General features: G+C 42.9%; 1 protein-coding gene across 1 annotated transcript in view; it reads left to right on the top strand.

Annotated features, from left to right (window-relative positions):
• The first annotated feature begins 3,407 nt into the window (after nt 1-3,407).
• The window catches only part of ATP6V0D1 (ATPase H+ transporting V0 subunit d1), a 101,717-nt gene continuing 80,584 nt past the window's right edge, over nt 3,408-24,540 (top strand). Inside the window, exon 1 of the mRNA XM_029608802.1 lies at nt 3,408-3,819. Coding sequence (XP_029464662.1) covers nt 3,690-3,819 — 130 coding nt within the window. The 5' untranslated portion in view covers nt 3,408-3,689. The remainder of the gene's footprint in view (nt 3,820-24,540) is intronic.

The following is a 24,540-nucleotide window of genomic DNA, read 5'->3' as shown; positions in this document are numbered from 1 at the left end:
TCTGTGGGATTTTAAGGGTCAGCGCTAACTGGGAGGAGTGAAGGACCTATCTCTTAACTGGGTGAACTGGTAAAACTGGGAATGGTGTTGGCGCATGCCCTTCAAAATACTCCAATTTACGCGGTAGAAATGGGATTTGCACGTTACAATTTGGAGCAAATGTGCACATTGCCAGGCAGTTTTATAAACTGTGCGCATATGTTATAAAAGAACATGTACCTGGGTGCGGGCTGACATATACGTGGAAATGTGCGTACGTGCACTGGTCTGAAAGTTACTGTCAATGAAGTTACAAGGTGATACAATTAAAACTAATAAGAGAAAATACTTTTGTACTCAACGCATAATTAAGCTCTGGAATTCGTTGCCAGAGGATGAGGTGAAAGCTATTAGTGTAGCTGCATTTAAAAAAAGGTTTACACAAGTCCCTGGAGGAAAAGTCCATAAACCATTATTAAACTGGAGTTAAGGAAATCCATCTCCTATCCCTGGGATAAGTAGCTTGGAATCTGTCTACCATTTGAGATTCTGTCAAGTACTTGTGACCTGGATTGACCACTGTTGGAAACAGGATATTGGGTTTCATAAATCTTTGGTCTGACCCAGTATGGCAAATCTTATGTACTTATGTACTCATGACCCCTACATTGGATTGTAAAGCTAAACATATTATTGAATGGAACAAGGATATTGATGATGCATTAGATGAGTCTACTTAGGATACATGTTTTTTGTTGGCTAAGGAAAGCTTTATTTCTACCCTCATAACAGAAAAGTTATAAAATGCTGTATCAATAGTATTTGACACCTGTCAGTTTATACAAAATTCATTTGACAGTTTCGAGTACATGGCAAAAATATTGTACGCGGCCGGGCAAATTTTCCAAGAGACCCGGCCATGCGCATAAAAGCCGGTATACACGGGAGCTGAAGTAAGTTTCTGAAGAAAGGTAAAAAAACCCCCCAAACTTGGATTTAGGGGAAGGTGAGGTAGGGGGGGGTAGGGAAGTTCCCTCCCAGTCCATTCCTTAATTGTAGAGGACTGGGAGGGAACTGGGGAAGGCCGAGATGCATCGCCACACGGGAATTGCCTAAATCCTTCCCTTTTTTCTTGGTTTGAGATATGTTGGTGAATATATAAGACTTTTGTTCTTTTTGTCTGTAGAAAGTTAAAATAAGTTCAAAACAATAACATTACTTTTAGCTTTAAGTCTTCATTAATAAGTTAGTTATTAAATTAGTAATTACATAAATTTGAATGATCACTGTGTTCAGTCTTTATCAGCACTGCCTGAGAAGTTCATCAAAGTGAGTTTTAGAATGACCTGAGAGGAATTTGATTCCTTACAAGCTGCAGTCTAAGAATAATAGATTACCAGTATAATAAAGGCTATAAAAGAGTGGGATAGGAAAATCAAGTAGTTTGCATGCAGTCAAGCTGTCTGAAGATAACTGTTCAAGCCTTGTGCAGAACTGTATGAGGATTTCGACGCAGTATGTTTTTGGGTGAAGAACTTGACAGATTTTATCAGTCTTTATCACTACTTTATATGCCTCCCACAACATAACACAATCTTCTGAAAATAGGCCTCAAACTTTGTCACACAGATATCAAATACAGAGGGGCCAATGCAATACAAGCGCGTAGAAAACGGGCGCTCATCCACCTTTCCTGGGTGCACGATTCAGTATGTAAATGAGGTGCCATGCTAAAAAGGACGCGCTAGGGATCAATTGTGCGTCCCTAGCATGTCCTTGTAATTGGGCGCCCAGAAAAGGTGGTTGTGCACAGGTTAGAAAAAGACACTCAATTTACAAGCGTCCGTTTTCCTAACCTGCGCACAGACACGGGTTAGGAAAACGAACGCTCATAAATTGAGCATCCATGTTCCTTGCCTGACCACTGTCAAGGCATTTTTTTTCCTGATGCTGCTTTCTGTGGTTCCTTAGTATAGCAGCAATACTAAGTAGGAGGAACCACAGAAAAGCAGTATTTTCTGCTTTTTTGTGGCGGCTTGGGGCACTTATCACCAGCTCCGGGGCTGGCATTCATTTTTACGGCTTAAAACGTTCGCATTGGATGCATGGTCATTTTTTGCATGGGGGTAATAACTAATAGTCTCATGTACATGGCCTTTATATGTGATGAGCGCTATTAGCATCATGCTGGTTTGGACGAATTAATCTCATTATTGCATCGGGAGTTATTCTAGTGCGTCAAGCTATGCGGTACGCTAAGCGCACTATAGGCCGAATTTTAAATCGGCCAGGCGCGTAAAAAATGGGGGTTACGTCCGTGGCTGAGTGCAATTTCAAAGGGACCTGGCCACGCACGTAACCCGTTACGCGCAAATGTGCCAGGCCCAGAGAAAGGGGCGGTCTGGGGGTGGCCGGTACAGTGGCAATTTGCTGCTGTGCCAGGGAAGCGTGTGCCGGCAGTGTGCCGGCGTATGCAAGTTGCTACTGCACCTGAAGAGAGTAAAAGAAAAAATTGGGGGTTAGCTAGGACAGGGATAGGGGGTGGGGAGGAGGTAGAGGGAGGAAGGTCAGTTAGGTGGGCTGGAAAGTTCTCTCCCAGTCCGCTCCTTAATTGGAGCGGACTGGGAGAGGCCCAATCTCGTCACTGCACATACTTTTATAAAATTAGGCCCTCCTATGCACGCCGCCTGCACATGTGCGTGCAGATGATAAAATCTGGCGCACGTTATAAAATTGGCACGTCCATGGGCACGCGCAGGGAAGCGTGTGCATTTGGATGTGCGCGCACCTTTTAAAATCTACCCCTATATTACATCGGTCCCAGAAGGCCTTCTGTATTTCTGGCTTTCCCCTCAATTTTCTTTCGACCTTCTCATACACTATCTCGCTTCTGCGCGTCAGAATGTTTTTCTTCGAACAGTCATCATTTAGCGAGAGAAGCCTTTCTCCGTCTATCTCTATCGTCCAGCTTTCACGCAAAGTGCCTCCACAGTTCTGACTGTGACAAACATTTTCACACTTTTTGTATCTGGATCAAAGAAGCATGTTCCAATTCTTAATTACCAACTCAGGATACACTTAAACTAACGTGTCACACCAGAAGCATTTTTATTTTTTTTACTAACGGCAGGAAGCCATGCAATGTCAGTACTATCCAAGATGCCAAGTAAGCTAGCACTGTGATCCCGTATTTTATCGCGTCATTTTATTTGTCTGAACCTCCTTTGTAATTGAGGTCCTAAAGGCCTCCCTGTTACGTACGCCTGATTCCACAGTTCGACACTGGAAAGTGTTATTTTAAGCCTTACTGGCTTAGAAACGTGCAGTGTGGGCAAGGAGATTTCAGGCGTGCCTTCGCACTTATTTCCTCCCCTATTAAAGATGGCCGATTGGGACGTCGGACCTAGTCACGTGGTAACTTCTCGCGCCTCCGTGATCACCTGAGTGGCGCCAGATGGCTCACGTGACTCCACGTCGCTGTCCGCCGGTTCCGCCGCCAGCTGAGGAGGAGGAGGAGGAGGAGGCCGGTTTCTAGTGCACGGCAGGAAAGGGCAGGCCGAGCTGGGAGTGGCAGGACCCCGGATTCTCCTCTTGCCCTAGCGTCGTGTTCCCCCCGCTGCCTTCAAACAGGGTCTGTCAGCGCCTCACTGGCTAGCAGGGTTCGTTGCCACAGGTTCACGGAGAGCTCTGACGCCTCGCCCGCCATCACCATGTCGTCTTTCCCGGAGCTTTACTTCAATGTGGACAGCGGCTACCTGGAGGGGCTGGTCCGGGGCTTCAAGGCCGGGATTCTGAGCCAGGCGGATTACCTAAATTTGGTGCAGTGCGAGACCCTGGAGGGTGAGCCATGGTTATATTCTTTCTGCACTGTATCTATCACCAGGGCTTCGACCCCTGGCGCCCAGCGAGCGCTCAAGAATGTGTATGATACTTGTCAGTCGGCTATGCAGTTATGCCTTGAGTATATTCATAATACCAAGACCTAGGTTCTGGAGGGGATTTGTGTGATGATTTTATTACCTGTGTATCCCGTTGGTGCGCATATATTCTTATGCTGTCTCCGTAACCAGAGAAATGGATAGGAATACGTCTGTTCCTGTTTAGTTAGCATGTAGGCATAAATATGTGAAGATGTGTAATTCATAAAGATTGATTTAGTATATCGTTGAAAACAAGCCATGTTTTTTATTTCTTTTTGTCCTTCTCTAATAGTTAAGCTTGAATAAAGGTCCTGCAGAAGGATACATCCTATTGCTGTTTAAGGGTTGTGACTGTTGCTCTGTGCACATTATCCCATTACTTATTTACCATCCTGGGTAGATGAGCATACACGATCCAGTATTTAATCCAACTTGCAACCTAACCTCCCTCTCCTGCACTATGCGCTATCATCCAGTTTTCCAATAATCCAAATAGCTACTAAAGTTAGTGAGTGTGTTGTCTAAATATACTGTGCCCTTCTTCTCTTCCCCCCCCCCCCCCCTTACTCCTCAGGATCCACTGGACCTACTGGTAGCTCGCCACCATTAACATGCTAATACTAACTTTCTGGAGAGTTGTAGCCAGCTGGTATCAACCCAACTACTCCATGGCCTGCAGTATTGTTAGTCTGTGCTTTTTTTTCTTTGGATTAATTCCAATTAGGTTTTAAAATTTTGGCAGATGACATGATGTACAAGGTAAATTAGTGATAGTACAGTATTCTAAATAGTTAAATGGGGATACAGTAACTTGCAGTAGCTGTTTGAGGTAATTTAAAGGTAAGGAGGTATTGAGAATCAGCACATAAGTATGTAGAAATGGCTCAGTGAGCTGTCTGGAGTAAATTAAAGGCAGGGATGTACATTTAGGAACAGTAACAAATATATACAACAGTGATGTGCATGCAATAAATACTTAATCAATTAGCTGAGTGAGCCATTTGGAGTCAGTTGTGGAGGTATATGCCCAGTTGAAAGGGGGGGAGGGGCATAATTAGGATTAGTACAGTGAGTGTCAATATGACAATAGGTCATATGGTCTTTTTCTGTCTAGTCTGTCCATCCACACCAGCTACTCAAGCTTTATAATCCCTACTACTTACTTCCTTAGAGATCCTTTATGCTTGCTTGAAGTCAGATAGTGCCCTGCTCCTCACCACCTCCACTAGGAGGTTGTACCATGCAATTCCTACCCTCTCTGCAACTAAACATTTACTTAGATTACTCTTGAGTTGCCCCTTTTCACATGACCCCTCATTCTAGAGCCAGCTTTTCACTGATAGAGGCCTGCTTTCTGTGTATGGAAACCTTGGGAGGTATTTAAATGCTTCCATTATGTCTATGCTATCCTCTGTTTTCTCTTGGGCAGGGAGAGGCCACTTCTGGTCCTCAAGAACCACAAACCGGTTTGGTTTTTAGAATATCCACAATGAATAAGCATGAGATTTTATTGCCTCCAAATATCTCATGCATAATCATTATGGGTGTCTTGAAAACCAGGTTTGTTTGTTTGCTCTTGAGGGGCCCACAGTTGCCCTCCCCTGCTCTGGGGCAGGGGTACTCAAACCAGTCCTTGGGGGCCTCTCCAGCCAGTTGGGTTTTCAGGATATATCTAATGAATATGCATAAAGATTTATTTGAATTCACTACCTCCTATGTATGAAAATATTTATCTGGCATCAGTAGCATGGGATCTTCTTAGTGTTTGGGTACTTGCCAGGTACTTGTAGCCTGGATTGGCCTCTGTTGGAAACAGGATGCTGGGCTTGATGGACCCTTGGTCTGACCCAGCATGGCATGTTCTTATGTTCATATTCATTAGGGATATCCTGAAAACCCAACTGGCTGGCCGAGGACTAGTTTGAGCATCCCTGCTCTAGGCTATATATGTTGTTGTTTGTCTATCCAGTATAGAAACATGCTAGCAAAAAAAGACCATATGGCCCATCAAGTCTGCCCATCCGTTCAATTAATTTAGCATTATAATTCTCAGCACTTCCTTAGAGATCCTCTTTATTTATCCCATGCTTTCTTGAATTTAGATACTGTTTTTGTTTCCAAAACTTCCACGGGGAGGCTGTTCCATGCATCCACCCCCCCTCCTGTAAAGAAATATTTCCTAAGGTTACTCTTGAATCTTACCCCCCTTTCACCTTCCTCTCAAGACCCCTCATTCTAGAGTCTCCTTTCCATTGAAAAAGGCTCACCTTCTGGGCATGGAAATCTTTGAGATACTTGAATGTTTCTATCATCTCCCTATCTCGCCTTGCCTCTGTATGTGTTTTAGATCTTTAAGTCTATCCCCCATAATCTTTAGAACGAAAACCACAGACCATTTTAGTAGCTATCCTCTGGATCAATGCCATACACTTTATATCCTTTCGAAGATGCAGTCCCCAGAATTCTACACAGTATGCCAAATGAAGTCTCACCAAGAACTTATACATAGTCAATATCAACTCCTTTTTTTCTGTTGACCATTCCTCTCCCTGTGCACCCAAGCATCTTTCTGGCTTTTGCTGCCTTCTTATCCACCTGTTGGGCCATATCAAGATAATCAGATATAAACACTTCCAGATCTCACTCTTTTAAGCTGAGAAGAATTTCACCACTATTCTCTACTGCTCCTAGGGTTTTGCAGCCCAAGTGCATGACTCTGTATTTTTTTAGCCTTAAATCTGAGCCACCAGACTTAAGATCCCTTCTCATGTATTCCACACCTTCTTGGCTGTCTACTTTGTTGCAGATTTTGACATATTCTGCAAAAAGATGAACCTTTTTTGACAATCCTTTTATACTGTCATTTCTGAAAATATTGAAAAGAACCTGTCTATAGTTACATGATGTTAAGGTTCCATATTAGGAGTTACCGCTCAGGAAAAGGATCTGGGCATCATAGTGGACAATACTTTTAAATCCTCAGTTCAGTGTCCGGTGGTGGTCAAAAAAGCAAACAGAATGGTTCAATTAGGTTCTTACTTGCTAATTGGATTTCCTGTAGTCCAGATAGACCAAATGGGATTATCCTCCAACCAGCAGATAGAGGCAGAGACCAAAAGCTCATCATTGAGCCCCTTCTCTATATAAGCGTCCAGTGCTGCCTTGGTACCCTATGTCAAAGCTAAAAACATCCAAGATAATTGTTAGTTTTGGTTTCTAAATCCCCATTATAACGAAAACCTGATACCATCACCAACGTTCACTCCCTGGCTACTAGCACAGGAGCAAGAATTCCTACTTCACGCTTCCAATTAGCTTTGCTGTTTTCTGTATGGCCAACGACTTACTCGCCGTTCGTTTTGCTCATTTCTCTGTTTGTCAACCTATATATCTCTTGATTTACGAGAAGCCAATATTTAAACAAAGGGCTCACGTTGGGCACCCTGATTCCTTTTCATTTAAAATTTCTAAGGCACCATGGAGGCAAATTTCCACCACTGTTTCCCAGAAGCTACCCTACAACATCTGAAAAAGAGGGTGATCACTGATCCCCTCCTAAGCAAATTCACCTCCGAGTTGAGGAGGCCTGACCTCCAGAAGAATGGTAATCTTGGGGGCAGTGAGGAAGCATTTGTTTCTATGTCTTTTTCAGCAAACCAGATTGAGCCTGCCCTTGTAATTTGTGCATCATGCCTTTCTTCCAATCTCCTTTAGTGGAAGGCCTCCATCGAGAGCCTGGACTCAACAGGAAATATACCTGTCACAGCCTGACCTCACAGAGGCTCTGAGCTCTCAGCTTTGCTGTGTAGTCTGCCTTCGTACCACCAGCGGCTATGACACCTGTCATTGACTATGCACCATGCTGACCTTTGGGGATGGCTATCTGTAATGGTATAATCTGCTTCTCTTAACCGAGAAGTCATGGATCTTCTGGGGAAGAATAATTTGGCTATGTAGAAAAAATGCATCCATTCATGTACCTCCTGGACTAAGTCCAGGGACTATGCAAGCTTCTGGCTGCTCCATTCTCCGAAGGCTAGATGCCAGTTATGGTCTTCCCAGGACATTTGAACCCCCTGGTTCCCGTTTTCTCGTTTTTCCTTTTTTTTTTTTTTTTTTAGAATTGAAAACTTTTATTGGATGACATAAAAAAACCCCTCCAAAACCATATACATCAAGAAGCTTAACAGTGATACATCCATTTTCCCCCAGAACCCCCCTCCCACAGTCCCACCCCCCAAACATTGAAAAAGCAAATCAACACATGTTAAAGAACATAAGAAGAGAAAAGGGCAGAAAAACCAATTATGTTAAAGAGAACGGCATCCCATCCCTGATAAAGAAAATGAACTGTACAATTGGTACTAGTGTATAATAATCTCAACCATACCATTACAGATAACACCTCCCCAAAGGTCAGCATTGTGCATACCGTGTTAAAGATGAAAACTAGGGAAGGACAAAGCTTATTAAGCAGCTAAACTCTGGGTCTTATACCAGGTTATAAATGGACCCCAGGTCACTTCAAAAGAAGATAATCGATCATATTTTAAAGCAGTTAAATAAGCTAAGCTATAATGACTATACAGGCATTGGATAACCATCTGAACTGAAGGGACATGCACTTGTTTCCAAAATCTAGCCAATTCACAACGTGCTGCAATAAACACTCGGAGGCAAAGACGTTGAGAGTGCTTAAGACCAGAAACTGGTAAATTAAGCAAAATGAAACAAGGATTAAAAACCTCTGCCTCTCCCAAGAGTTGGGATGTCCAATCTTTTTCACTCAACGCACAATAAAGCTCTGGAATTTGTTGCCAGAGGATGTGGTTAGTGCAGTTAGTGTAGCTGGGTTCAAAAAAGGTTTGGATAAGTTCTTGGAGGAGAAGTCCATTAATGGCTATTAATCAATTATTCTTAGGGAATAGCCACTGCTATTAATTGCATCAGTAGCATGGGATCTTCTTGGTGTTTGGGTAATTGCCATGTTCTTATGGCCTGGATTGGCCTCTGTTGGAAACAGGATGCTGGGCTTGATGGACCCTTGGTCTGACCCAGCGTGGCAATTTCTTTTGTTCTTATGTACTTAATCCGATATTTGCCTTCAAAATAAGGTAACCACCTCACATTGCCACCGTATCTATATAAATAAAAATGTTAAATAGTTTGGACAAAATCGCTAATCTCAGAAACCACTGAACCGATTGCTTTAAAATTTGGACACAACCTTCATTTCGCATACAGGAAGGTTCTTCTGTACTTACATTACAGATATGTCACACCTGTGACAGGTAAAATAGGCTTAAAGATTTTTTCGAGAAAACAGCGACATCTGCTGGATGTAAGCGCCATCTGTTACACCTTACACAAACACACGCTACACTAATCATTTCGCCAGTCCAGGTCCACTTTTCACTTCCATTTTAACACATTCGTGCACTTTTTTCGCCGGAAGATAGCTATTTCCTTTACAGATAAAATACACCCACCACCCTCCTCACACCCCCCACACACATGCCAAATTGATTTACTTCCCACAGCCTCCCAACACACACAAAACCACCCTCCTCACACCCCCCACACACATGCCAAATTTATTTACTTCCCAGGCCCTCACAACACACATAAAACTTGACAGAAGTCCGGGAGGTTCCAGCGGGGGGCCAGGACCGGTCCGGGACACACATCCTGCACTACAGCCGTCGGCTGCCAGCAATCAATATGTCGCCGATGGCCCTTTCCCTTCCTATGCCACTCGGGGACACCAATGGCGGCAGTAGCCCATGTGACATAGTAAGGGCGAGGGCCCCTCGGCGTGATTTTCAGGACTGGCAGCCGGCGGCCCTTTGCCCTTACTATGTCAGAGGACCTACCCCTGCCATTGCTCCACCCCACTGACATAGTAAGGGCAAAGGGCCGTCTGAACCTGTTTCAGTGCTCGCGGCCGACGGACCAACGCCAATACATCACTCCCAGACCGCTCCTGAACGCCCGCTCCACTGACTGACATTTTTATCAGGTCTTGGGGGGGGGGGGGGGTCTGGAGGGTGGGGGGTGGTAATGAATTTATTGTGAACTTCTTGGGGAGGGGTCACGAGGGGGGGGCAGGTTTCATTTGGCAACTCTTGGGGGGGGGGGCAGGGGGTGGGCTACTGTTTTTCGCAGGGCTGGGGGAGGGGGGCAGGAGAGTGTGGGATGGTTAGTTTGAGAACGTTTTTCATAGGGTTGTTTTTTGGGGGAAGGGGGAGGTTCACACACAAATACATACACTAAACTTGCACGATCTTGGGAACGCACCAAAAAAGCCCTCCCCAGATCACAAAACAAATTTGGGAGTGCAAATTTGGTTAGGCACTCCCCTGTTTGACTACATAACGCACACAGATGCCCAGGGACAGACCACATGTAGCACCAACAATTTTAATTTCCCAGGTCTTGGGGGGGGGGGGGGGCGGGCAGGAGGGTGGGGGGGGTTATTATTTGATTTAAAGGGTTGGGATTGGGGTTTGTTTTTTTTTTGGGGGGTTTGGGGTTCCCACAGAAATAGACAAAAGTTTTCTGATCTGAAGGGTAGGCAGTAGGCAGGGGGAGGTGACAGTGAGGGGAGGGAGAATGAGGGGGGAGGTGAGTGTCAGGGGAGAGGTGAGTATGAGGGGAGAGAGTTGGAGTGGGGACAGGGGAGGGAAGGGGGGGGGTGAGTGACCAAGGGGGAGGAAGATGAGTGACTGAGGTAAATGAGGAAGGGGGGGGGGGAGGGAGGGAAAAGAACCTGACTCTGCCACTGCAACACGTGGCCGGGTACCGCTAGTGTGAAAATAAGTGCCACAATCACCACAATTTCTCCAGCACTTATCTGACACAATTGGAAAATACAATGTAGTTTAATGGGTGATAAATACCAGTGATACAACATCTTGTAAGAATGCTCCTGCAAACTAGCAGATATAGAACATTTAGCAGTATGCAAGAAGATTGGACTCTCGTATTTCACACTTAAAGGGTTCCCCATATCTGTATCCCAGGCTTGTATATACCGGAAAGTCTTATGAGGTTGCACATTAAGAAGACTGTAAATCTTGGAAATTAGGTCTTGTAAGCGATCTGTTGCATCATGCAATTCATAGCGCTTGTGGAGGGTGGGTGGCGCTAGATCATTAAAGATGGTTAAGGCGTGCCCCTCTTAGAGCCACTCATGTTTCTTTTTCGCCACTTCATAGATGAGCGATTTTTGCACAAAACTATGCAGGGGGGCGCTTATTGAGCCGAGGGCCAAGATCCCGGTGAGCCCGTTCAATTTTAATAGTCTGCACAGGGTTGTCTTGTGCCATATCGACGGCTTGACCTTCAGTAAGAATAAAGGTGCAAATCTTTGAAGCGATGTAACCAGTGTCGGCATACTCATTTCAAGGACTCCCCGGATCCTCATTACACCTCCTCGAACGGTTCTCCAAGTCCTCAATTTTATTAGTAAGAGTCTTGATCTCAACATTGAACAGCTTCTGTTGTTTTGTTACAGCATTAAGTGCATCACCATGATTATCGACTCTGGCATCTAGCTCGTTAACCCAAGTTCCAAGCACAGCAAGATCTTTCCGTACCTTGGCTATGGAAGCCAGCAATTCAGACTTGTGTTGGCGCATATCCAAACGCAGTTCAAGAAACCATTCTCAAAGCTCATCTTGTGTCCTGTAAATATGCGGAGCCACCAGTCGCAGGAAGCAAAGGTGGGCTGCTCTTACGGTTCTTCCTTCTGAGGCCTTCGCGGCCTGCTCGCTGTCCTCCCCGAGAAGCTCCGTGGCATGCTTACTAAAGGGAAAACTGTTTCACGTCCGCTTGTTTCCTTTTAGCCACCATCCCAAAAAACACACTTAGAACAGAGTAAGGCGATTGTTTCAATAGTCGGGGCTAGAGAGCTCAGCACTCAAGTGTCCATGATGGTTGGCAGCAGTATGGCTCCCTCCCGTTTTCCCTTTTTACCTAAGAACTTGCTTGTCCTAGACTTAATGAGGTTAACCCCAAACCCTTATGACGGCACATTACCTGAGCAAATACCAAGGGTGCATTTTGCAGGAGGGACAGCTGTGAGAACTGCTCCTTGCTGAAGCTCAGGAAAACTAGTTAGTATTTGAGATCATGAGCATAGGACTTCACCTTGGCCCTATACTAATGTCTGCTTAAAAGGAGAAACTAGTTTCCCTCCCAGTCTTACTAAGCTTTATCCCTCCTTGCCTCTCAGGTATCTGGAGTTCCAACTAAACCTTCTTGCTATCCTTGAGGGCTCCAGAAGGCATTTGAGCACCAATTTGTTCATAGGCCTACCCTGGGGGACAGGGAATTCCCCTTATTGGTGTTCTGCCACCCAGAAAAGAGACTCCCTGCAATCTGTGACTTAAGTACATCAGTACCAGGGAGTCCATAATGACAATGGCGACTAATGCCTGATGAAACTCATGACATGGCTTACTTCCAAGGAAGAGAGAGAGAAATTCCTAAGCTGATTGCTTTTAGCCTTTAAACAGCCCCCACCCCCTCAAACAGGACCGGGGTGGGGGGCTTCTGATACTCACTCCCCTACTAGGATCAGTCCATAAAAGGTTATTTTACTATGGGAAAATACTGTGCAGCAAGTTTGGATTTATGACATAATTGAAAACATTCTGTGTTTTAAAGCCCTAACACATTCTAGTAAATGCCCCCCCCCCCCCCAAATAAGTTTATACCCAAGGCAGTGAAGGGCAAAGTGACCTGCCGGATCTGAACCTTGGCCTTGCCAGTCCACAGCCTGCTTCTTCAACCACCAGGCAACTGCCTCTGTGAAGGGACTCCGCAGAGCGCCTCTGGTCACTCTTGAATTTGCCCCAACCAGGCTAGATGGGGGCATCTGAGGAAGGGCAGCCCTCAGCACTTACCTCGCCTCTGCGAGAGACCAACCGTTACTCTGTCTGGGACCTTGTGTAAGAAGGTTCACGACCTCACCCTCTCTATTGATGATTACCTGTGGGGAAAAAAGTCACCTTGGCTTTCCTGAGGGCTGTTGGACCTAGCCCAGGAGAATTTGAGATCCAGAGCCATCGTACCTATTAGCCTGGGGAGAAAATGAAAAGCAAAGACAGGTTTAGTGGAGCTTTTCCCCCTGGGAAATCCTTAAACCTTTTTCCTTCCTCTGCTAGCTAGCTATGGACTTCATAGGTGAAGGCAACGCTCACTCACTGACTCTGTTTCCCAGTTTCTCAGAGTCTTGGAGTGTTAAGAGTTTGTCTTTGAAGTCTAGGCTAGGCTTTCATGTGCTTCCTGAATCCTATATCTGAAGAAGATGCTTCAGGAGAGAATTCCAGAGGGTGGGGCCTATCCTGAGAAGGTCTAATGTTGGGTGTTGTATCTTGATGTCTTTCATCGAAGGCTTGATTTTTTTTTGTTTTGTTTGTCCTGAACGTTGGTGAATGAAAAATTGTTTGTTTGCAATACCATACCTTCTAACTCTGTTTCTTCCAAAATCACAGAGAAGGACAATACATAAGAACTATTTAAGCCCATGTAGTCTGTCTTGGTGTAATGCTATAGGTTTCTTTCTCATATTTGATCCTGGTAGTTGTTATTTCAGTTAGTGGAATACCTCCTTAGATTTGGGTTCTTTAATTTTATAGTATGCTATAGAACTCAGCCATCTCAGACATTTTCCTCACCTCCTTGCCTCTATGAATTAAAAAAAAAAAGATTGTCAGTTTTGTCTCCATTACCTATAGCAAGAGTTCATGCCATACATCCACCACCCTTTCCATGAAAAAATATTTTCAGATGTTTCTGAGTCTGCCTGCCTGGAGCCTCATGTTGACTATGTTCTACTGCATTCTTTCCTCTGAAAAATGTTTGCTTCTAGTGCCTGATTTATATCTTTGAGGTATTTGAATGTCCACCTATATTTTGGTAGACTTTCTGTAGATTGCCTCTACTTTTACAGCAATGGTTCCAGAATGGAACTCAGTATTCTGTAGTCGTGAGGTTCTGAGGATGTTATCCTTTCCATCAGACCAGTATTTGTTTTCTTTTAACATTAGGGAGAGGTGGCTTGGTGAAAGTCAGGTGTGGATAGATAAAGGCATTCCAGAACTACTCCTTCCAGTTCTGGGTAGTGTGCGCATCTGCAAAACTTTCAATAGCAGCCTTAGTAAAACATTGGCAAACGTTAATGAGAATGCTAAAGATATCAATAGGCATATAAAAGAATCTGCTGCTCATGACACGCCACCCTAGCACTTATCTTCCGAACCCAGCAATAAAATGCTCTCAAACAGGCTTTGTTTTTCTGTTGCTTTGTGAGCATTGATACTATATTGCCTTGTAAATCTGGTGTTGTGGTGATGCTACACAGCTTAACTATGGAGTCCAGTATCATTTAACGTTTGCAAGTTTAATTAATACAAACCATATTTTGCCTGGCAGTGTGAAATGCTACATGGGCTCTAGAAATTTAGTAAAGCAATATGAAATGTGAGCCTTCTGTTCCAGTGGTTCCCAAATTCAGTCCTTGAGAATTCCAGCAGTTGTTTGTCTGGCCATCCAGAATGACATTTATAAAAACAGAAAATGTGACTGCAGAAAGATCATACAGCCAATATAGTTTGCCCTTCCACCCTAACTGCTTAGCTTTACAATCCCTGTCAATCTCTCAGAGATCCCCTATGCTTATCTCATACTTTCTTGAATTCATATATTGTCCTTGTCTCTACCTCTGTCACTGGAAGGCTGTTCCATGTATCCACCACCCTTCCTGCAAAGAACTATTTTCTTAGATTACTCCTGAGTCACCCCCATAGTAACATAGTAAAGACGACAGAAAAAGACCAAATGGTCCATCCAGTCTGCCCAGCAAGCTTCCCACGGCAGTAAATACCACTCCGTGCAGGTTCTCCATGTTTATGCTTAAGGGTAGCAACTGCTGCTCCATGCCGGTTACCCCCCAGGCCCACTACCCCCATGCTTTTTTTTTCATTCTTTCCCATCCTCTAGCCTTTAGTGATCCACAGTGTTTATCCCATGCCCTTTGAAATCCTCTAGCCTTTAATGATCCTCAACCCATGATCCCTTGTTTCAGAGCCTCCTTTCGGTTGAAAGAAGCCTGCCTGTTTCTACATTGGTGTCTTGGAGGTAATTAAATGTCTGTCTCATCTTGCCTTTCCTCTAGGATAAACATGTTTAGATCTTTCCTCTAGGATAAACATGTTTAGATCTTTAAGTTTTTTATAAAAGTATATAAAAGCTACAAATAAAAAATAAATAAGTCTTTCCCTATATGCTTTTTTTTTTATTGCACTTTTATGCAAATACTTATTAGCCAGGAGTTTTACAACAACCCATACAGCATATCATAATCATAAGAAATATATAATCAATATCAACATTAATTCCGTGGTCATTGAGACAAGTCCACAATATGAAGGCTCTAATAATAGAAAAATTTAAAGTAATATAGCTAAATCACTTTAGAGAACTTTTAACAACTTTACTGAGGAGTTGCAGTTTCCGGCCTATCTTCAGTGGTAACTAAAGAAATTCTATCTGATATAAACTTCGAAAGCTGTGACGGACAAAAAAAATATATATTTATCCTCTTTATATCTAATACAACATTTGCAAGGGAATTTTAATCTAAACATAGCACCCATGTTGATAAAGACCCATTATCTCACAACTGCGAGGCCTTCTTAAATTCAATGTCAGCACTAGGATTTCAGCAAATAGTGAATCAATCAACTCGCAAAGCAGGACACACTTTAAACTTGATATTCATCAATTCTTATATTGACCCCACTCTCAACCTTACTATTAATTCAATCCCGTGGCCTGATCATAAACTAATTACCGGTAATATTAATGTCCAAAACTCTACAGTAGTTCCCCCAGCCACCAAGGCCAAAATAGAATACAGGAAACCTTGTCAGTTAGATACCCTAACGGATCATTTCACTAAAGCTTTAAAGGTCTTAGATCTATCAAACAGTGATAACGCAATTAACTCATGGTTCTCTCTGACAAAAAAAAGTAGCTGATAATTGCTGCCTGCTTAATAGAAATATCTTTTGTGTTAATAAGAAACACCACACTCCATGGTACACCAATGAACTAAGAACACTAAAAACAACACTAAGAAAAGCAGAGAGACAATGGAGAGCGTCTCCTTCTTCAGACAGATTAACCAACTTCAAATCTATATTACATAAATACAATGAATCCACCAGTAAAGCTAAGAGAGAATTTTATTCTGACAAAATAAATACATTTCAATATAATCCAAGAGTACTGTTTTCATATGTAAAAGATCTGACCAATCCCATTGAAACTCCCACATCAAACAATTCTTTTAATTGTAATAAAATTGCACAATATTTCAAGGAAAAGACTTTGATTATACTAAAAAAATTTCTCCACATAATTTGAACCAGCTTGTACTGCCAAGCAACCCTAAAAACCATATAACCTCCTTTGATACAATTTCATCTCTTGAAATTGAAGGTATAATTAAAAAAAAATGAATCCAGCTGCTCACCAGTTGACCATATCTCAATAAAATTATTAAAAACTGTCACCAATATAGTCTTCAGACCTATTACCGATATAATCAACCTATCTATAACTGAAGCAAATATCCCACACATATTAAAAGCTGCAATAGTTAAACCAATCACAAAGAACCACAACCCAATACATATGATCTATCAAACTTAAGACCTACCTTGTATCTCAAAAATCCTTGAGAAAGTTATTAACAATCAGCTAACAGATTATCTTGAAAAGCATAATACCCTATATCCGGCACAACATGGATTTAGAAAATATTTCAGTACTGAGACCCTATTAATCTCATTACATGATATTATCTTCAGAGGAGCTGATAACAGCCAAACCTACTTCCTGATCATGCTAGATATTTCAGCGGCATTTGATACAGTTAACCATAATATCCTCCTAGACAGACTAAACGAAATAGGCATCAAAAACTCCTCACTCAAATGTTTTGACTCCTACCTAAAAAAATAGAACCTTCAAGTAAAATTTCTCGAAAATGTATCTCAACCAATTGATCTCCAATATGGAGTACCTCAGGGATCCTCTCTGTCTGCAACCCTTTTTAATATTTATATGCTTCCATTGTGCAGAATTCTATCCGGCTTTGGTCTAACACATTTTGTCTATGCTGTCAATGTTCAGATTTTAATTCCTATCGAAAATTCTATCTACCAAACTCTTAAGCTCTGGGATATATATCAATCTGCCATTAAAGAATTAACCCAAATGAATCTTTCCCTAAATACAATAAAACTGAAATTCTATACATCTCTCCTAAATTAAGTAAGGCAAACGAACTTGAAATTCAAGAAGCCGCTAAAAATTACCCCATCTCCCTGGAAGGATTTTCTTACTGTGAATTCACAATGAAAACCTGCGTTAAAAAAACCATTAATGATGGTTATTTTAAATTAAATGTCCTTAAGAGATTAAAACCTCTTCTAAAAGATTTTAGAACAGTATTACAGGCACTTGTCTTGTCGAAATTAGACTACTGCAATTCATTATTTTTAGGACTACCAGCAAATGTTACAAGACCATTGCAACTTCTGCAGAACTCAGCAGCTAGACTTTTGACAGGAACTGGAAGGTCTGATTATATTTCCCCAGTATTAAAGGATCTTCACTGGCTGCCTGTTAAATACAGGGCTCAGCATAAAATCCTGTCCCTAATTCATAAAACGCTCTACAATGATAAAATTGAATAGTTAACTTCATCACTTTATTTCCATATCCCCCCCCTGTACATAGGTTTCTGAGCAGTTTTATCACAGTTAAATTGGACATGCCTATTACATGTCATTCTATGTAACCTCTCCTAACCCCCGTTATGCCCCTCTTTTTTACCTGTTATTTGTTTCAAGGTTATTTGTTTCAATGTAATTCGTCCTGCGAGGCGTTAGTTTTATTTCCTTGTAAACCGGGGTGATATGTATATTATACAGGAACCTCGGTATATAAAAACTAAAAAATAAAATAAATAAATAAATATCCCCTCAAGCACTACCAGATCAACAGGTACAGGGATGTTACCAATTCCTTCCCCTAAGATTGCACATCTGAATAATGTTAGAACTATTTCTATTGCTGGACCCCAACTATGGAATTCTATACCACAGGATTTAAGATTAGAAACAGACATTAAATTATTTAAAAAGGCATTAAAGCATGGCTGTTCAAACAAGCCTTCCAGGAGCTACTAACTTAATGATTTCATCTATTGACTATATATCAAGGTAATGTATATTTTTTAATTTATTATCTCTACTCTTACTATACTGCCTTTCTATCACTTTATATGTTATGATTATTTAGTTTACTATTTTATTTAGTTTAGTTTAATATTTTATTTTATTAATATTATGAAACTATGTATTTACTTCCTTTTCTCTTTTGGAAATGCAAATATTTTAAAATATTTGTTAGCTACTGGAAACCGGTTTGATATGTTCACATGAAAAATTCGGGGTATAAAATTATTAAATACATTTGTAATAACTGGGGTCTCATGATCAAAAATTGCCATTGTCTTCTTTGGGTGTCTCTTGCAACGTCCGCAAATATTTGTACCTTCATCTGTAGGAACAGTTCTTTGCTGCGAAAATATCTTTTCATTACCAAATCTTTATCAGTGTCTAACAAGAATGATATAATTAAAGTAGAAGGTCGAGCTATTTCAGTATCTGACGATTCTAGGAATTCCAATACATTTAGAGGTGTAAAAGATTGAAAATCCTGTTTCTCGATATTTTTTAATCTCATAGGTGGTATGTAATAAGCTCTAGTTAATGGTGGAAGTGTGTTTGGAGTGATCATCAATATCTCTGTCACATACCTGCCCCACATGTCTCTAGCCGAGACCAGTGGCACTTTAGGAAAATTTATCAGTCTTAAATTTTTTCCTCGCAATTGATTTTCCAGATTCTCCATCTTTTTTTTTCCCAGATTTTGATTTTCCTTAATTACTGATAAGTATTGGGCATTCATGTTCCCAACTGTTCTTTGTATTTCTTGTATTACATGATCTTTCCTTATGTTTTCCACTTGCATTCTCTTTATATTTGACTTATTTTCAGCTACTTTTTTTTTACCAGCGGTGTCTATTGTAAAGAGATATTTTCATTAAGCAAAACAAGAGTTTCCCATATAGTTTCAAGAGAAAAGGTTGCCGGTCTCAACATCAGAGTTATCTTTACTTGTAAAAATTATTTGGTGCTTCCCATAGTTGATTCAGCCTTCAACTGCTGCTCTCCTCCCGCTGCAAGCACACTGGGCTCGCCGACCGCTTCGGACTCCAATGCGGTCTCATCTGTTTCCTCTCCGATACTTCCGGGTATGATGAGATAATTATCTCACGCCAGAGAACTCCCCCGCATGCCCCCTCTCGACACTGCGGGGTTTTCCGGTGGCGCTCTCATAACCGGGGATAGAGATGTTATCGAATCTTGGAGGATATCGCTGCCTTCCTGGATCTCCTCCCGCAAGTGCTTTCCCGGTTGGGTAAGTCCAATTACCACATGGGCGCCCATTGGGCCGACCACCGGTATCACGGTTGGGGTTTCTATTAAACTCCTCTCTCATGCCCTTCTTTTTTGGCCCGAATGCGGCATTATGTAGAAAAAAATCTCAATTTTAAAGAGCAATGTATAGTTGGACACTCAACGGATCACAGCTATGTCGCCATCTTGGATCTTCCACCCTCCTCCCTATATGCTTTTAATAGCCAATCTATGGATTTGACTGCATTTTGTTTTATAGCCTTTTGGTGTGGTTTCCAGAATTATATAAACATAAAAATTGCAATACTGGGTCAGACTGATGGTCCATCAAGCCAATTATCCTGTTTCCAACAGTGGCCAAACCAGATCGCAAAAATTCCAAACAATAAATGGACCATTTGCTGCTATCGTGCAGTGATAAGTAGTGCCTATTCCCTGGGTATACTTGGTTAATAATTTATGGACTTCTAGTATTCCAAATGAAATCTGTACAGGAGCCAACTTGCCCAAGGTAATTGGTCAGAGGAGGAAGACTTATGACCAATAAACACTTTGGAATTAAGGGAACCAGCTATTTCCTTGTAATGAAAAGGAAGGCAATCTGAGTCCCATCAGACAATGGTATTGTAGTTTGTGAATAAGCAAGGGGATACACGCAGTCCTAGGTTTGTAGAGGAAGTGAGAATACTCACTTGGGCAGAAAAGAATCTGTCTCTGCTATCAGCATCTCATATTGCAAAAAAAGAAAATGTTCAGACTTTTTCAGCAGGAACAGGCTCGCCCCATGGGAATGAGAGCTCAGCCAGGAAGCCACCTAGATTCTGGTGGTGACATCCAATCATGGATTTAATGACAACCTAGGGGAACGCCAAAGCAGGAAAGTTCTTCAGCAGGTTGACAGAGCCAGGATTCAGTGGGATAGATGCCCTGATTCAACCTTGGCCAAAGGGCATGCTCCTGTATGTATTTCTGCCTTGGCCCTTGATCAGCAAGGTGATAGAGGATCACCCCTCAGAAGAGCTACTGGTGGTCCCAGATTGGCCAAGAAAACCTTGGTATGCAGATCTAATAAGGTTCCTACTGGGGACCCCTCTGCAATTCCCTAGAAAACAGGGATTACTGTGGCAAGGTCCACTACCAATGGAAGACCCATCTCTGTTTTGTCTTACTGGGTCACAAGCATGGCTGCGAGGCAGGAGTTATTCCCAGACAGTCATGACGACCATGCTGAAAGCATGCAAGAGTTCAACGTCATTAGCCTATATTTGCGTTTGGAGGTTATTTGAAGCTTCCTGCCAGGGACATAAGAGTTCCTTATATGCTGACATCCTATGAATCCTAGACTTCTTGCAGGAGGTTTGGACAAAGGCTAGCACTCAGTTTGCTGAAGGTGCAAGTGGCTACCATATCCTGCTATAGGAGCCAAATCAAAGGTAGCCACACATTCTAATGTGGTGCGCTTTTTAAAAGGGGTGAAGCAGATGAGACTATCCTTCAGACCAATTGTTTCTCAGTGGGACCTTAACCTGGTCTTTGGACCTCTAATAGGAGCAACTTTTGAACCCTTGAAGCAAGCATCCATAGAGGATCTAGCATTTATGTTTAAATTTGATTAATGTTATGATTATGCAGAGTGCACATTACAAAACAAGAATCCAACTTATGCAGAGATCCATACTTAATAATTTTTCCTCATGCACGTCAAATTCTGACTGGTGCCTTTATTTCTTAAGAAGCTGGTATCTCCCTTCTACCTGAATCAGATAGTGTTGCTACTAGCCTGTAGAAGAACGGAATATAGGGGTAAGGACAAAAGTCTGCACCTCCTGGATGTGTGCTGTGTTCTATTAAGATACCTAAAGGTAACAAACCCCTTCAGGAAATCTGACTGATTGTTCGGTGGACCACAAAAGGGAGAGCAGTCACCAAAGCCACGCTAGCTAGATGGATCAAGGAAGCAATTGCCTCAGCCTAAATACCTAACAGTAGGCAAGCACCGGTGGTACTTCCCACACAGTTTACAAGGGCACAGGGGTCACCCTGGCAGAAGAATTGTCAATCTCTAGGCAAAATCTGTGGTGCTGCTACCAGGTCGTCCTGGCACTTGTTTTCCAAGCATTATTTGCTGGATGTTCAGGTTGGTTTGGGGGGTCCTTAAAGCGGCTCTGTCTTCTCCGCCACTCAGTCTAGGGGTAGCTTTTGTAACTCTCAAGTATAAGGACTGGTCTAGCAGGAGAAAAAGGGAGGTAAAATTTGTTCTTGCCTGGTAATTTTCTTTTCTTGAGTTTTGTTAGACCAGTTCAAGCTCCACTTGGAATTTAGAGGCCACAAGCAGAGATGCCGGAGGTAATCCCCCAAAGAGGGGATATAACCTTGAAGGTTTCAGGGTTATTTCCCCTCTTAGGGGATTACCTCTTTGAAACCTTCAAGGTTATATCCCCTCTTAGGGGATACTGCAGCGAGAAAGATGGATTACCTCAGGCATCTCTGCATGTGGCCCCTGTGTTCCCAGGTGGGGCCCACACTAGTCTAGTCTAGCACAGGGCTTCCCAAACCTATTTTGGGAGATCCATAGCCAGTTGGGTTTTTAGAATATCCACAGTGAATAGATGTACATGAGATAAATCTGCATATACTGAGTGTCCGTGATATGCAAATTTATCTCATACATATTTACTGTGGATATCCTGACTGGCTGTGTGGTCCTCCGGACAGGTTTGGGAAGCTCTGGTCTAGCAGGACTCAAGGACAGAACATTATCTGGTAAGAAGAAATTTTACCTTTGGTGCCACTAGCATCTTCGCCTCCAGTGAAGATCAACTCAGACCCTGAACAGCCAGTTCCTTAACCTAATGATGCCACATGAAAACTATATCAGACCTCCTCCAGGGATTTCCTTTAGCTTTACCCTGGCCTAGAAATTTCTACCAATTTGATAGGTGCCCTTTGCCCCTCATTTGGAGCCTTGGGTTGTTCTTTGCACCTCTCTTGATGCTTTGCTTCATGCTACTTTTTGTTACTTTGATCCTCTGTCACTGCCTTGGGTTTTCTCCCTCTTTTTTTGGTACTTTTGTTCCCCCTTCGTGGTGCCTTGAGCTGTTCATGCCACTTTTGGTGCCACATTGACATAATCTTGATGCGTTGGCTGGCCTTCCCCTTTCTGATAATGTTACCAGTAGTTTCATTAGAAATGATTAGAAAATCTCAATTTGGGAGCCCAAAATAGGCTGAATTGCTTCCCCCATTGACTATAATGGAAAATGAATGAACAAATAAAGATTTTGTTTGAAATGAACCAAATGATTGACTGCGACCTACGAAATTAATAAATGAAGTTTGATTCTGCACACGACTACTATGCAGCCCTGTTAAGTTTGCTATGCCTGCAGGTGCAAACTGACCACTTTTATTTTATTTTTTTTGTGTATTGTCATCTCTTCACTACAGAATCCTATGGAATGTGTAACTAGAATACGTGCTTGCTACTGCTGAGTTATATAATCTTAGGTTAGTGGTTCTCAACAGGTGTGTCTGTCGGGATACACTGGTGTGTCGCAAGGTTCTGGGAGGTGTGTTGCAGGGCCAGCAGATGGCTGCTTCCATAACAGCCCAGGCTTGATATGTTGGTTGACTTCTTACATTGGGCCTGCTGAGCAGAAAGGAATGGGAAGCAGAGGGTTGGGGTAGCTGGAGTGGGAGGGGGTAGAGAGGGAGCACAGGGAAGAGGATGTGAGGGGTCAGGAATGCTGGGCAGGGATGTGAGCAGATGCCTGAAAGGTAGTAATTGGGGAAAAGTGAAGGATGATGGAGACATGAAGGAGAGTGACAAGGGGGAATGTGCATTTCTTCTCTCTTTGTACTTTGCTTAGTGTAGGAGGATATTATTTCTGTTTCTAGCTCTCCAGTTTTGCACTGCAAGCAGAGTGGCTTTTTGAGGTTTCCATTTCAGTTTTTGTCTCCACATTTTTAACTTGTGGTCTTTTATTCTGTGTTTGGGAAGGTCTGATCTGTATATGTGAGTGAGGTGAGGTATTTTACTTGTAGGTAAGGATTTGTATTAATTTATTTGTTGCATTTTGTCATTCTCAATAGGACATGCATTGGTGCGGCACTGCTGCCTTTTCATAGGTAGGGATATTGCTGGCTGAGTTATGGAATTAGTGTTACAGTGGTGTGGAAGGTTTCCTACACATGTGCTGAGTGGTTTGTTTTCAGGTTTTGTATTTTACAATGCGCCTGGTAGTAAAGGAGTTTGTGTTTCAGTTACTGAGATAGCAGCAGAATCATAATATCTTTTTCCCTGTACGTACTAGGATCAGTCCAGACGGTGGGTTATGTCCCCCGTCCAGCAGATGGAGTCAGAGCAAACTTCGGAGGGTGCTGGCATATAAGCTGGTGCACCCCTCCTGTATCCTCAGTATCTCTCTGACTCCAGCAGATGTGAGAAGGGGAACTCATAGTTCCCTCTACTGAGTGACTTGTCACTTGTTTGTTTTTCTTATTATTCTCTCTTACGGTGGATCAAGTTATTATATCTTATTAGTTGGGGGGAAAAAAAAAAAAAAAAAAAAGTTTTTGTTCTAGTGGTGAGCCGGTTCGGCTGGCGCCACGTTTTGTTTTCTGTTCAGGCTTGCCATTTGGACTGCCTCTTCCTTCCTTCCCCCCCCTGTTTCACTTCCTATCCCGGAGGGGCACAGGGTAAGTGTTTTGGGGGGGAGTTTTTGTATTTTTTCTTCCTTCTAGCTCGCTTTGGCGTTCCCTGACGGTGGATGCTGGTGGGGCCAGCCTCTCCCCTCACTCCAGTCGCGGTCTTTCGCCCTCTCCCCGCGGTCCCGCGACGTCACATTCCCCGGGACCGCAGGCGGCAAGGACGTTTCATTCCCCTGCCGCCCCGGGGCTGTTGGGGCGGTTTTGAGTTGAGCTCGGGCGCGGCGCCCCGCTCCTCCCGCGGCAGCGATGCAGCGCGTCCGTTGTTCAGCCTGTGGCGGCCCGGGTCAAGCCGCATCGAGGGACGGTCTCTGCGGAAGGTGCCTTCCTGGAGGGGAGACTAGCACCGCTCTCCTGCCCACTTCTCCACC

The sequence above is a fragment of the Rhinatrema bivittatum genome, chromosome 7 (genome assembly GCF_901001135.1).
Source record: "Rhinatrema bivittatum chromosome 7, aRhiBiv1.1, whole genome shotgun sequence".
NCBI classification, from domain to species: domain Eukaryota; kingdom Metazoa; phylum Chordata; class Amphibia; order Gymnophiona; family Rhinatrematidae; genus Rhinatrema; species Rhinatrema bivittatum.
Note: the sequence above shows the minus strand (reverse complement) of the source record. Positions and strands in the feature narration are given on the sequence as shown.